General features: G+C 41.8%; 1 protein-coding gene across 3 annotated transcripts in view; it reads left to right on the top strand.

Moving 5' to 3' along the window:
- The window catches only part of TAOK3 (TAO kinase 3), an 80,167-nt gene that overhangs the window by 35,309 nt on the left and 29,819 nt on the right, over positions 1 to 15,039 (top strand). For all 3 annotated transcript variants that reach the window (XM_035341001.1, XM_035340999.1, XM_035341000.1), the window contains 8 exons: positions 3,267 to 3,338; positions 4,345 to 4,446; positions 4,890 to 4,935; positions 5,788 to 5,884; positions 9,453 to 9,566; positions 10,638 to 10,729; positions 12,521 to 12,614; positions 14,062 to 14,143. In XM_035341001.1, the coding sequence (XP_035196892.1) occupies positions 3,267 to 3,338; positions 4,345 to 4,446; positions 4,890 to 4,935; positions 5,788 to 5,884; positions 9,453 to 9,566; positions 10,638 to 10,729; positions 12,521 to 12,614; positions 14,062 to 14,143 (699 nt within the window). The remainder of the gene's footprint in view (positions 1 to 3,266; positions 3,339 to 4,344; positions 4,447 to 4,889; positions 4,936 to 5,787; positions 5,885 to 9,452; positions 9,567 to 10,637; positions 10,730 to 12,520; positions 12,615 to 14,061; positions 14,144 to 15,039) is intronic.

Below are 15,039 nucleotides of genomic sequence, written 5' to 3'. Positions count from 1 at the left end.
CTGTTGCGTGGAGCACTGAGCATGCAGCAAATCATTCCTTGGGGTCTGTGTGCTGTCCTGCTGTGTAAGTCATGAGCAGGAACTCACCAGTGTGCAGCTCTCAGGCAGATGTCTGTCCGTTTGCCTGAGGAAGGTCTCTGCTTGTACCCTGCTTTGTGTGGCTCATCCTGGAGCTTTTCCCTACCGTGCAGGGGTGCTGTGCATATTTTTTTCTTCTCCTTTTTAAAAGCTCTTGCAGCCTGACATCTTGCTTCACCTTGGAATGAGGCAGGGGCTGGGAATAAGACCTCACATCAAATAAGATCTCACATCATCATTGCCATGTTTCCAGGGGGTCCTGACGTGCTTGGTGTCAGAAAGGGAGAATAGGTCAAACACCCTGTGAAGGAACAGGGCTTCCTAAATCATCTAAAGAAGGGGGAAAAGTCCTAAAATACACCAAGGGTCAGGTTCCTCCCTGACTGGTCCTAATATTTCTGAAGATTGCGTTTGGTTTTTATGCAGTTCAGTGCTGTTTCCCTAACAGAACTAAATACTTAAAAGCATGGACTTGTTGGGGTATTTGGCATCGTCAAGCCTACTGAAGTTCTGGGGGTGTGTATTTTAAAAAGGTGGTAAGAAACCTTTTTCCTATTTAAAAAAAAAAAAAAAAAAGGAAGAGGAATATTCATGTCAGGCCTAATCAAAAAAAGAAGGGAGTGATGCTCGAATGTGTTTGTAGTCTCAGGCTCACGTGTTTTGCCATTCAGAAAATGGCAATTGAATAAAGTTAATGAAGGATTTGGGGGTGTAACTTTCAGAACTGGTGATTTTGATTGCCCAAATATTATCAGCAATGCTTGGCAAGTTAACTTAAATCTTCTTTTCTTGCTAGAAAGAAATGTTACTTGTAGCAGCAACTTGGTCCACAATGGAGGGAATGTGGCACAGCTTAATGGGGCAGTTGTACCCTGCAGCACAAAGTTGTGGCTGACACGAGAGAGCGTATGCTATGTGAAGATATTTGGAGTTAGTGGCAGACAGAAGTATTTGGAAATTTGTTTAGAACACCAACATGAACTCATCTGTTTGAGTAAAATACTCTTGAGATCTGTGTGCTGGAGCAGGACGATGAGTGCTTAGGAAGGGTTTTGCCTTCAGCAGAAGTTACTTGTTTTATGTTTTCTCTAAGTCATTTGGTGAAGTGTGTGTGCTGGGAAGAGCAGAGTCTAAGTGTGTCAGCTCCCTTTAGTAATTCCTGGGCTCTTGTGGTTCACTCAACATCATTATTCTTTGAAGTCACTGTGAGCATCATGAAATGTCTTTGATTAATGCATTACTTGGGAGTACAGTACTCATCCTTGTGAGCAGTGGAAATGAGGATTTACCACATTTAGCTCTGATTGTATTCTAAGCTTTTAACTGACAACAGGTTTTTGTCCTCAAAATTGTAAGTGGTTAGAGGTGCTGGGATTTCAACAACTCTTAGGATTATAACCTTAAGATGTTCCATCCTTAACATGCAGAAATGAGGGCAGTGCCACTCCAGGCAAGCAGAGCTCTTTCTAAAACTGAGTTCATAGCCTCTGGCCATCATCCCTGTGTCATACAGGTTACAGAAAACAAGATTTTGCTGACTGAGTAATGTTCATCATACAGCTGGGATCTGGTGGCTATGATAATAACATATTAAACGAGTAGCTAATCTGTAACACAGAATCTTCCAGTGTCTCACTTCTTCCTTTGACGTGACATTTTAAATTTACAATCAGATGCCAGCCATCCAATTTTGTTGAGTGTTTTCCTGAGCCTCCCTAGTACTGCGTTGATACGAGACTGTGACAATAACCATTACCTGCAGTTCAAGGACACTTGTTATTTATGTTCTATTCCCCCAAAATGGTCTACTAGCCTGACTTACCCTTTGCAAGGATTGGCTTTCAACTCGAAGCTAAGTTATTTAATGAAGAAAGCAAAAATAAAGAATGGGGGCTTCCATTTTAAAGATAGAAAAGAAGACTTGGTATGGACAGAACTGGAAAACTTGTATGAGTTGTGTACTACCGTGACCACTTGGCCAAGGAGAAAGCTTCTTGGGATACCAATGCTTTCCATGCAGGAATGAAATGAGCAGATTGCAAGCATATACAGTGGCATTGTATTTTTCCTGCTTAAATTCTGGGCTGAAAGCAAGTCCGTCAGTCTGAGAAATACGAGTTGGATGTCAGCTCTCTGAAGTACCTGCTTGAAGATCTGCTTTTTTTTTTTTGCATTAAAATAGGTGAAGTTTGGGACCTGGCAAATTTTGTTGAAAATGTAAATGTCCTGATTTTTTTTCTGGTCTGCTTTTAAGTTTGATTCCACGGTGATTTTTCAGATAAGGTGGTTTGCATTGCTATGAATAGCATGGCTCCGTGATTTGACATCTGCTCAACCACCAGCAGCGAAGAGAACTGTGTGTAGATCGCCTACTTTAGGTGACCCAGTTTCATAAGTGAAGTGAATGACATTCCTTTTGTTACTACAAATGCATTCCTGAAAACTTGATCTTTTTCTAATAGCACAAGAAAACCAAAATAACTTGCTTTCTAACTACCCTAATGGTAATATCTGCGAGGAGGTCTGTGCCTCACCAACGTGTTTTGAACTGTAGGAAAGGCACAGCCTCTCTGCTTTAAAACTAGTGTAAAACTAGATTAAATTTGAAGAACAAAGGTTTGAAAAAAGCGCAATATTGAATGAAACTGGACACATCTGTCTTTTCTGACTGATTTTTGGAAACAAAACCAGATGGTGTTTTTTTTTTTCCCTAGAGCAATGTATCTAAAGCACACAGACATCGTCCTAAGATGATGTGATTAAAATCACGATACAGCTTTTGCCTTAATATTAGAAATAACTTGACCAAAAATGGTGAATCAGAGAAAATGCCGATTAGAGGAGCAACCTAATCAAACGCTGCTTTTACAGCAATTCCAATGAAACTATTTTGCGCATTCTCAGTGTGTGAGATACTGAACCTTGTTCTGTGTATCAGTAGAGAGGTAGCAAGTGTAGTAAGGGCCGAGGGAGGAACAGTGATTATGGACAGATAAATAATGCCAGAAAAGAGTGCTAAAATAGCTGTCTCATAAATCTTATCACAAGGCAAGTGTCTCTGAAGTGTAGGAGCTTTCCAGGATGTGATACAGGAGAAGAAAGTCTGTGTTTGCTAAAGGCACGGCTCACTCCACAGGGAGGATTAAAGAATGATTTTTTTTTCCTAATTTATTTTTTTCCTCCTCCAGGCTACAAATTCCCACACTAATGAGGTGGTGGCAGTCAAGAAAATGTCCTACAGTGGGAAGCAAACGAACGAGGTAAGATGGTGAAGCCAATTCTGATGCAAAAGCTGGTACAACTGTAATGTAAATCTGGTCAGGGATATTAGCTGAGTATTTCACTTGACACTAGCGGGCCAGCTTTCTAATGCCATAGCTGTTGCTCACTTCCATAGGAAGCATGAAGATTTGTAGAGGGAAAATGAGTTTATGCAAATTTTGCCAAATAATTCAGTTTAAGGAAGTGAATGGGAATTGAGAAATAACCAACCTACAAGCATTCTGTAATAGGGGCATTAAGAGCACCTGGGCTACTGTAACCATAAACCGCAACTCTTTGAGGTCTCAAGTGAAATGCATAGCTGACCTGAAGCACCTCTCAGGACCTACAGTATGGAATGGCATAGACATCATATTTAGAATATTAGCCTCACTTCGATGGTTACTTGTTAGTGCTCCTCTTTTTTGTTCTTGTTGTGGTGTCTTGTGCTTGTGTTGTTCATTTGGATCATCAGGTTGACATGCAGTAGAGGATGTGTTTTTTTCAGGGCAAACAGGGATGTTCGTAACTCATTTTTCCTCACTTAACTGTTGGTCTCCTGCATGTGCTGTCTGTAACTGTTCCAGGGGTCTTGCAAATGTCAGTGGCCTTGTGCTGCCTTAAAGAAGGAAGCAAACAACTCCTCTCTGTAGCATGTGCCGTAGCTATTTTGGGGCAGGTGGGTTTGTTACTGAGTTTGAGACCACAGGGCAGTTCATTTTAACAGTAGCAGTGCTTTAAGTCAAATGTGTTGCAGATAAAAAGAAAGGAAAAAAAATGCATTTTTTGGCTGTCCTCAAGCTAAATGTGTCTTAGGGTGGTCTTACTGCAACAGGGACCCCGCAACTTCAGTGCAGCTGTGCTTTTGCAACTACAGCTCGTTATCTTCACGTGGTAAAATTGCCTTATGGTTGCTTTTCAGCCTGTACTGCAGTCTGGTGTGTGAGAGCATTTAGGGGGTTAAGTGGGGAAATGTACTTATGTCTTTTTGCCTTTTTTTATTAGAAATGGCAGGATATCATTAAAGAAGTCAAGTTTCTACAACAGCTGAAGCACCCCAACACCATAGAGTATAAGGGCTGTTACCTGAAAGAGCATACTGCATGGGTGAGTGACATGGTGCTGGGGGTCTTTGTGTGCAGCAAGCTTGTGGTAAGGCAACCAGGCATCCAGTACGTGCAGCAGTATTCATCCCATGCTGCCTGTAGTCCCCTTCTTAAAAAAAAAAAAAAAGAAAGAAATGTATATTTAGGATATTGGAACAGGTCCCCACCTCTATGTGGCACGCCTCTGTATTATTCAAGCAGGTTAAACAATAATTATGGAACATCGTCTAGAGAATCTCCCCACAGCTTTCCATTGCCTGAACCTTCTTTGCAACAAATTAGAGTGTCTGACATTGCTGGAATTTGTTTGCATTTTATTTTGTTGATTGTTGACTGCATTTCTTAAAACTTTAGGTCTTCCTTCTACAGCTTCTCAGCCATCTAAGTAGTAATTATTTGTGGAAGAGTGCCTATCCTGTTATAAACATGTTTTTTTTCTTGCAGTTGGTTATGGAGTACTGTTTAGGATCAGCTTCTGATTTGCTAGAAGGTAAGTTCTATACAGTCGTTGATTTTCCTTTTTCTAGTGTCCCTTCTGAGTACAGTGGGAGGCTGTTTTCTCACAACCTGGTATTTTACAGATGGTAGAGGCAGTCTGTCTACACTACTCCATTCTGTAGCTATAACGCCTGTGTTCATGGTACTAAGGGTAAGCTGAGACTTTCCCAGAAAGCCAGTGCTGCATGTAGTTGGCACGTATGTTGTAAAAGGAAGGTACAGCTATTCCTGTGGTTTCTGCTTTGATTGAAGCAGGCTGCCTGTTATCTGAATATCCATAATAAAAACCTGTAGAGATCACCTTTGTCCCTGCCTTGCGTAGGAATAGTCACAGATAGCTTTATAAAACAAGAGACTAGTATCAGCCAAAAACTAAAGCCACTGCACCTACAGAATGGGGAATCTAAGCCATAATTTGCCAAAACTATTATTCTTTGCGGGCTGTATATGTTCTATCTAAGATAGAATCTAGGGAAGGTGCTTTGGAGCATCACTTTGTATTTAGTATTCCTCATTTCCCTGTGGTTTTGCTATGGCAAAAAACGTGTGAATTTTTCCTTGCTAAGGACTGAAGTTGTATTTCAAATACGTTTGGCAAGCTGTACTCACTCATCGCCTGGTGTTAGCAGAAACTGTTGGCCCTAGCAGGACAGCGAAGAAAAATGTTTAACGTGAAATACACACAAAGGCTGTATGGAGACTCAAAGCTGCTACAGAAAACTAGTATGATGAAGACGATGCTCACCTCATGGCTTGCAAAATTGGAGAGGTTCCTCCTGTTTAGAAACATTCTCAGGAAAAGATTGCACTTTTCTTACGTTTTTCGTTGATTTTTTTCCCTTAGTTCACAAGAAGCCACTTCAGGAAGTGGAGATTGCTGCCATCACCCATGGTGCCTTGCAGGGGCTGGCCTACCTGCACTCTCACTGTAAGATTCATAGGTAAGGCAGAGCTCCAGGAGGTTGTATGTCATTCAGTCTTGTCCTGGCTGGAGTCTGAAAATCACTTCACTGTGCTCAAGCTACTTTGGTAAAGGTTCTCCTGCCAAAGTTCCCTCTAATGGACTTGTCAGTACACCCATGCCAGAGTAGATTTATAAATAAAAGCCGTTGGCTGTTAAGGAACACATTCCTTCTATAATAATTCAATGCAGCTATATTCCAGAGCTGAATTCTCTTCTGTGTTAGCAACTGCTCTCTGCAGACCCTGGTAACAGAGTGCACCTGAATGTTGGCAGAAAGCATGGATAGGAAAACACACACCCTAAATTCACCTCGTAAAGCAGCATGATAGAGCTAGACTATTTTTAAGACATTTTATTTTTTTTACATGTGAGTAAGTAAAATCAGATCAAAATTATGCATCCAGAAATCAGCTGATGAAAGCACAACTTGAGGCTAAAACTACCTTAAGAGAAATAAGAGCACACAGAGGAGGATGTTTTAACAGGCTGCTCAAGGGCTCCAGCTCCTAGGTCTGTCTTTCGTAATGTATTACTTGCCAGGAGTTCTGATTTTTTTCACTTATTTGTCAACAATGTTGAGTGTTCTTATTTTGGGAACTGATGGTACTTCATGTCAGGTACTTTCTGTGAAAAGGATGAGATTAGGGTAATGTGAGCAAGCAGTCATCAGGATGAAGCAGCTTGGGACTAAGTCATGGGGTTAAAAGCCTTTCTGTATTCTGCTGGCAAGCTGTGGGCTGAAAAATTGTATACTTGAAGCTCAGACAATAAGGAAATTAATTATTTGTCATTTGTTAGAATAGAATAACTATTTGGGGTGTATCTACACAAGGTTATTTTATTAGGCTTAATGAAAATATTTAGAATGTCAACTTATGAAATTAAAATGATTTCTGGTCAACCCTTTACATATATGCACTTATTTGTGCATAACAATACCTATTCTGAACTAACTTTGCACATGGTCAGAGTGCATTAAATTCTTGTTTATAGTAAACAAGTGCCTCTGTGGGCTCTACTGAGAATTAGTTTCTTCTTGGTAGTCATGAGGACTGCTTAACACGGCACAAGTGTGCTCTATAAAGTCAGCAATTTTGCATGCTGAATCCTAGCTACTCCATGTGAACTGCCCGTTACTGTGCTTACTGCGTATCACAAACAGAGCTGGTTATTTCTCTTTGAAACTGGGAAAAGTTTCACTCTTGCAGTGTGCTGAGTGACCACGAGGAATGTTAAGATAAGTACCATGCAGGTCTTTCCTATCTGACTGGGTTTCTTCCAAGGGATATTGTGTCTTTTAATTCCTGAGAGAAGAAGGCAAGGCCTCTCTCAGGACCATCAGGAGATCTCTAGTTTTCTGATAGATGCTATAACTTAGGAGAGCTGAAAGATTGTCTTTTCCTTGCTGCGTTGTATAGCAGGGAGGAGAGCCGATGTGCCCGGCCGCCCGGGAGCTGTGTGGCTGGAGTAAAATCCCCTGCTGTGGGAAGTGACAGGAGCACTGGGGCAGGTGAAGCATTGAGGAGGGACCAAAGCTGGCAGCTGGGACAACTTTGGTTTCCCTGCCCAAAAGCCAGGAAGGCAAAACGAGCGTGACCTGGAATGGGGGGACACCTTGTGGAGATGCAGGAAAAAGCAAGGCCCTGGTGTCATCCTGAGCTCCCTGGGCCTCCCGCTTCCCACTTAGTCCCAGTGGCACTGTGTGGGATGGCAAAAGGTGAGATTATCCCATTAGATTGCAGACACGAGGCGAACCAAAGTTAGCACAGATACCTGAGCTGATACCTGAGGTGCCTGCTGAACCCATTGTTGCTGTAAAGTGAAGGTAGCAGCGGAGATGAAGCAGAGAGAACAGGACTTGTGCTGTCTCTGAAGTACTTCTGAGGGTTTGTTCTTGTGCACACAAGGCATCGTTTGGTACTTGTCCTCGTGCAGAAGTGACAGATGCACAGACCCAAAACATGAAGACTTATCTGAGTAGCATGTGTGCACCAAAAATGCTTAATAGTAGTTTTGAAGCAGAGTTGTCCCTGGAGTGGGGAAACAGAGGTTCTGAGAGCCCAGCTCTGTTGCTGAAGTACTGCAAGTCCATGCCTGTTGCTGCAGCTCTCGTTATCCCAGCATTGCCTGTCTGTGTCCTGCCCTTTGGAGATAAAAGCATTGCACCTCTGTCTGCATCGTGCTGAACTTCAGTGGTCTCTCAGCTGGCCTGTTGCTCTGGGCCTGCAGTGATACTCACTTTGTGTTTGGTGCACAAGTTGTTATGCTTCAGCTGCTGTAGGATAACTCAGCATATGCAGCAAATGCAAGGTAGCTTTGTTGCCCCTCCCATTTATCTAATTAGCTTCCTTTTTCACAAGGTCACACACAGTATATGTGTGTTGGGCAATACCCAGTAACTTGGAATCGTGGAATCATTTAGGTGGGAAAAGACCTCGAAGATAATCAAGTCCAACTTGTTTGTGTGGGACGTCTGCTACTACTGATAAGTGGTTTCGATGTTAAGGACCTAAAGTTGAACACCAGATATGAAAAGTTTTGTTTGTTTGTTTGTTTTTCTTGATGTGTTTTCTATTTATAGATATAATTTTTTTTTTGAGAAGACAGCGAAGAGGCATTCCAGGCTGTATGGTATACCCAGCCTGGCTGATGGATCCCTTATGTGTATTCAATATATATTGAAGGTCTGCTTTTGCAGAAGTAAATAACTGAGCTGCTGCTTTGTAAAGGCAAACCTGGCACACCTACTGTACAGCTTTCCCTTTGTTATTGAGGTGTTCTATCAGGGTTTCGAGGAACTTCATTATGTTGTGATTTTTCAGCTGCAATGCGTAAGGAGACCTGAATTTCTAAAAGCAATTCTCCTTTTTTAATCTGATGTGTGTAAGAAAAAATATTTCAGGTATAACACGCCAGAAATCCTAGGGATTAGAAGTAAATGGTACTCACATGAATTCTTCTCTAACTTTGAATAGGCTCATTGCCAGGTTTCTTAGAAGGCATGCAAATGGAGTTAACCTTTCTCAGCGTTTTATGGGCAATTAATTTGTAATTAACCCACCTGCTGCTGGAGTTGACAAATGTATGGTGCCAAAGGTGTTGAAAGTATCTTGTGCCGTATGTATTGCAGTAGCTTCGTTATCCTTAATTTCTGAAATGTATGGATTATCTGAGACTTGCAGGAAGTTAAGGGACCCTAGGTCATTTGAAAGATTAAAATAACATTTCTGGTGTCTGTCGCATCTTGGGTATTAGGGGGAATCTCTCCTTGATCTCAGTTTGGGACCTCAGCCTTGCAACCGTGGCCCATCTCTTTGTCCTTCATTCCCCAGCACGCTTTTTGGGTACAGTCATATTTCTGTTCCAAATGAAGTCAGGTATTTGATCTCTCTAGTATTCTATAATACCAGGCTTCTAAACAACTCTCATTTTTTTAATGAATATTTAATTTGAGAACAGGTTAGCAGAGTTCTGTGTATGTGTAAATTTTTCAGAACTGTTCTACTATAACCAAAGGTGTACTTTTTTTTTTTTTTCTTTTAAAGGGATATTAAAGCTGGAAATATTCTTCTAACAGAACCAGGTCAAGTGAAACTAGCTGATTTTGGGTCTGCATCTATAGTCTCCCCTGCCAATTCTTTTGTGGGAACACCTTACTGGTGAGTAAAGCATGGGATACTTCATGGGGTACATCAGTCTTTTTAAGACTGCTGTCTTATGTTTCCAGCATTTCACAATCCAAAAATAGTATCTGGCATAAAAACTACATTAACCAACTAAATTAACCAAGCAGCGTTTTTACAATTCCCGTGTCCAGCTCTTCAGGAAACAGGTTCTTTCTCAGTGCCCATGATTAGAGGTAGATTGTGCAGCACTTTGAAATGGCACCACTTAATGTTTTGACTGCTATACCATTGGCTTAACAATTATTAACATTTGCCATAGGTAGTGGAACTAAGGCAAACACATGGAGAAAGGGAAGTTCCTTAGTCCAGCTCTGCAGACTGGAAGCCACACAGCTACTTAGATTCTCTTTTGAAGAGACTTGCTTAAGGGTCACTTGAGTTGCTTAGCATTCCTAACGTAGTGGGCCAGCATAGCTTTACAGTCCGCTTACTTTGTGGCAGACCTCCCAGGCACTTAGGGGAGGTCACCTATCGCCCAACCTCTGAACAAGCCCATTTGGCAGGAAGCCTGCTTCGTCTTTGAAGAACAGAACCAAATAGGCTGCATTTTTGCAGGCTGGCCCTGCTGCTTTCCCCCCCGACATTCATCCCTTTATCCGTATTTCCCCATTGTTCTGGATTTCCCTGTTCCTTTCATAGCTATACTCGCAGGCTGCATGTATCTACTGGAAAATTCTCCTGGTGTGCCATGGAAAACCCGCCATCTCTGGTGAGGGATGGTGTCTTTAGGACTCCCAGCCCCTGCTGTCTGCATGCAGGTACAATGCCTTTGAGATTAGTGCGGGTCTCCCATGTCCTAGCATGTTTTTCTAACAGTGAGGTTGACCTCTTATTTACTTTCATTTTTAAATCGGCCTCTTGGAAGAGTTTCTAGTGCAGGCAAGCTCTGTTCTGTTTCAGCATGGCTTTACTCAGCTCCATGCTGGCCCTTGAAGTTTGGCCCACTGTGCTGCTGAAGATGATGAAGCCATCTCACTGTAAGCTACGTGCTGGGAGTCACAGTTTGTGTCCTCTGACCTACGTATTTTGTCCTGTGGTTGGTAGGATGGCACCAGAGGTGATCCTTGCTATGGACGAAGGGCAGTATGACGGAAAGGTGGACATCTGGTCCCTTGGGATCACGTGTATTGAGTTAGGTGAGTAAATACTTTGCAGCCGATGTGAATAACAAACCCTCCGCAGTAACTGTTGGGAGATTCTTATTCCTTAAAGTTTATTCTTTAAAAAGGCTTACCTGGAAAGCAGTGACAGTTGAGTTAAACTCAACTGAGTTTAAGTGGCAAATCAAGGGCAAGGCACTAATAATGCTGCTGTACTTCTATCTTCAGCTGGCGTGCAAGTTCAAGACAGACTACATTTTGCAGGCCTATTTTGCAAATACTGAGCCCCCTTTATTGGCTCTTCTGAACTGTCTTTTAGTTTCCAAACCAATGCTTATCCCAGGGGTTGCCAGGCTTTATTTACTAAGAATTTAGATTTTGGTGCCTGTGGAGGCTGGGCTCCTTATATGACAAGCACTTTTATTCCGTGGGGACTTTGTAGGACTAAACACTTTCTGTGTCTATGTAACTGTTCAGATGTGATGCTTTAATCTGGCATGGATATCTGTGCCATGTTCTGAGCATATCCTCAAAGACATGGCCAGTCTTGGGAACTGTTGTGATCTGTGCCTGGCAAACACCTACTCAATTTCCCCGTGCTCATTCAGTGTGTTAGGAAAAGCTTCAAGTTGAAAGTCACAGCTGTTTTCACAGGTAATACCCAACTTGTGCACTCAAAACAGTGTCAGAATTGTGAAAGTAATGTTCTGCGTCCACGTTGCTGCATCTTAATCAAAAGTTAGTGTATATAAAAACTCTAAATACTTAAATTTACTGACTCATTAAGTGCTGGTTTTGGAAGATGTGTAATGGCCACAGTCAGGTCTTTCATATGAGGAGTTGTAGTGCACCTCACCTGAATGTGTGGCCAAGCATGAACAAAAGTGCAGAAATGCTTCATGAAATGGAGTGAGACATAAGCAAGTCTCCAGTATTTCTGCTGGGGTCCAAGAAACATCTTACCTCTTCATACTTTATATGACTTGTCCCCTGCTGTTCTGCTATAGAACAAAGTGCTGCTATTTTTGTTTGCTCCCAGAGAAGAGGAAAGTATGGTTTGCAGTCTTGTATTTTTACAAGCTGGTCTACATTTCTGGTCTAGCCAAAAGTAAGCAGTGTTTACAGAGAAGAAAATGCAGTGGTTTGTGCATGCGTGCTGCATGTCTAAGACAAATGATTGCTCTGGTATGACCTGACATGAACTTAAAATAAATAAATAATGATTCTTAAAAAATCCTGGCATCACCGTCTGATTGGCACAGCTCACATGGCAGTGAAAACTATCATTGCTCAATTTCAGTTTAAAATCTGCTGCACTGTTTGGGGGCTGTCAGGCAGGTGTCCTCTCAGAAGTGCAAGGACTAGGAAGAGCTTTGATAAAGAGGAGTTAAAAGCACACCTGGCAAATGAATTTGGCAACCTGTCCGACTTCCACAGGTGACTGCCAAGTGTAAATGAAATGGGCAGCCACTCTTCCTTAGGTATGGATGCCACACTGTATGCCTGAGCTCTGTTGTAGTCAGCTGCTGCTGATTTTTCACCATGGAGGATTAGGTGGGTAAAGTTGCAGTTAAGGTAAAATGTACTGGAAACTTTTCCTTATAATTTACATCCTGTTGTCTGGATTTCTTCATCCACTCTTTGGGTGAATAACAGCTTTCCTTGAGTGGTTGTCCTGGAATAACCAAGAAGATTACAATAATTGGCTTAAATGTGATGACAACAGTAATGAGCTATTGATTTAGCAGTGATACCTTGCTCATGCTTCCATATCTGTCTCCTTTTCTTTCCAGACTGCCTTATCACACCTTTCTCTTTTCTTTCTAGCTGAAAGGAAGCCTCCACTTTTCAACATGAATGCAATGAGTGCCTTATATCACATAGCCCAGAATGATTCCCCTACGTTACAGTCAAATGAATGGTAAGAGAGCTTATTACCAGGTTTTGTGCTTTGTTTCCCCAAAAACGCTCTCCGATGCTCTCTGCATGGCTAAAATCTGACAAGAAAAGTGTTTGTTGCAGTGGAGTGATTTGACTGCATTCTTGAATAATGCTCCTGTGTAGGCAGGCTCCGTTTTGACCTTCTGTCACTTTGGCTGTGCTACAATCTAAATGTGTGGAGGTGATAATTATGGGGCTGTAGATGCCGCAGGAATTAAAATATTCTTGGATACATTAAGCCAGCCTTAGCTCGGCATCAGCAAGGTTTCCAGCTGCAAAAGGTCTCTGACAGAATTGTTAGCATTATGCTACAGCTGAAATGTGAAGGGAAGGGAGAGGAGAGGCTACAGAGGTAATTAGATAATTTTTTTTTCAGTGAGGGATTTCAAAAATCATTAGAGTTCTGTGGCTAGTAAAAACTCCCCATGCTACGAGCTCTTGTTCCAGAATCTTAAGTTTTGATACAAGAATATTTTGTTATTCTCAGGGAGCAAAGGCATTATTCCATGTTCTGCTCTTTTTACTTAAGAGTGGAACGTAGCCATCAAGTGATGCTTAGTAGAGTCTGCAGATGGCTTGAAACAATAGCTCCTGGAGAGGTGGGAAATTCCCTCGTTAGGCATTTAAGCATAATTATTTAATTGCTAATCATTTTATCAAAACCACTCCACATCAATTTCCTTATTTCATCATCTTTCTTTTGTCCATTTTTCAAGATTCACAGAAATTGCTCTCATCTCCACACCTATACTGAGATCATTCTGTGCAGAATTTGCAATGCAGAGTAGAAGCAGCTTGGGAATACAGTACAAGAATCAGTATTCTTGATTGCAGGCAGTTTGTTTATAGTCACCTGTTTGCTGTCTGTGACTTTGTGAACACAAGGAGCAAGCAAGGTGCCTTTTATGCTGCTTTTGAGTTTGATGAGCATCTGGAAGATCAGTTTACTACTTTGGGGTTGCAATACAAGCTCACATGAAGCCTGAAGTTTCTTTGAACCTGACCACGTACCAAGATGCTTTCCTGAGTCAGTGTTGCAAATGGTGGGAAGCATCTAGAGAGCAGGGAGTCATTTCATCAGCTAACTTAGCAAGCACATTTCTGGAGTTGCTGTGAATCTCATTGTCATCTAATTTTAAGTAGCTGAAGTAAAATTGAAAACGCTGGCTGGTACACAGAGTTCTTGTTCGGCTTTCATTTTGTGGCTGGGGATAACTGCCATGTCTGTATCCACAGTCTTTAACTGCTGAAAGAACTGGTGGGATCAGCTTACTCAGAATTTGGAAAAGTCCGGTTAACCGTTATGCCCTCGTACTTGAGAACAAACTAGTCAGGATTTTTATTTTGCTCTTTGCTAGTAAGTCTGTGTATATTTCAGAACCTAACCTTATTTTAATTTAAAACTTTTTTATTATTATTATTTACAGGTCAGACTCCTTTAGGGGATTTGTTGATTACTGCTTACAGAAAATACCTCAGGAAAGGCCATCATCAACAGATCTATTACGGGTAAATTTTCAAATCTCTTTAAGAAATTTGGGAAAAATGTGTTTGCCTACCCCAAAATAATTCTAGTGGTGGTAAATGAGTATTTTCCCTTTTCCAAAACACTGTTGCTTTTTCTCTTGCCTATATCAGTAGTTTTGGGGGGTCTTTTTTTAAAGTACTGTTGAAATTTTAAAGGAACTAATAACTGCATGTGTTCAGATGCATGTTGTTACTGGCCACCACAGCACTTCCTACCATGATCTGAATTTGGAAGAATTGGTTGCCTTTTCTCTGCATGCACCTTTCTAAGATATCCCATCAAACATCTTCTAAGGCTGCTAAGGCAGAAGAGTCACACTCCCTGCTTCCTGAAGAACTCCGTGGCCTTTAGGCTCAAGTTTGAAAGCGTGGTGGCCTTGCTAGAAGTGCTGGAGTATTTTAGGATATTTAAGGTTACAGGTAAAATCAGGAAATGGTTACAATTCCCTTTATAACATGATGCTCAAGAGTCAAACTGCTGGAGAAAACTAGAGGCAGGCTGTGTAGTAAAATGCTTATACTGCTGAGTGAGGAGTTTCTTGAGGAAGCAGCCCAGCACCCTGCTCCCTGTACACCCCAGAGTTCCTTTTGTGCTAGAGAACTTGCAAGCCCCATGAGCCAGTGGAGAGGGTGACAGCCCTTCAGCTGAAGGAGGGGGCTGCCAGCAGGGGGGTAGAAGGATGTCATCTTGATATATTTAATTATTTTTAATTTTCTTCCTTCAAGATAAAGCTGTACGTCCCTTACCTGAAAGCATTATCAAAGACAGACAGGTCCAGAGCTGGATCAGTTAAATCTGGGCTGCAGATGTGAACACCAAGCAGTAATCCTCTGTGTAGGCAAGCCTTAGGAGCATGCTTCTGAGCTCTTTGCAGAAG

This window comes from Oxyura jamaicensis, chromosome 15 (genome assembly GCF_011077185.1).
Source record: "Oxyura jamaicensis isolate SHBP4307 breed ruddy duck chromosome 15, BPBGC_Ojam_1.0, whole genome shotgun sequence".
In the NCBI taxonomy this organism is placed as follows: Eukaryota; Metazoa; Chordata; class Aves; order Anseriformes; family Anatidae; genus Oxyura; species Oxyura jamaicensis.
This window is presented reverse-complemented; position numbering and strand designations above follow the sequence as displayed.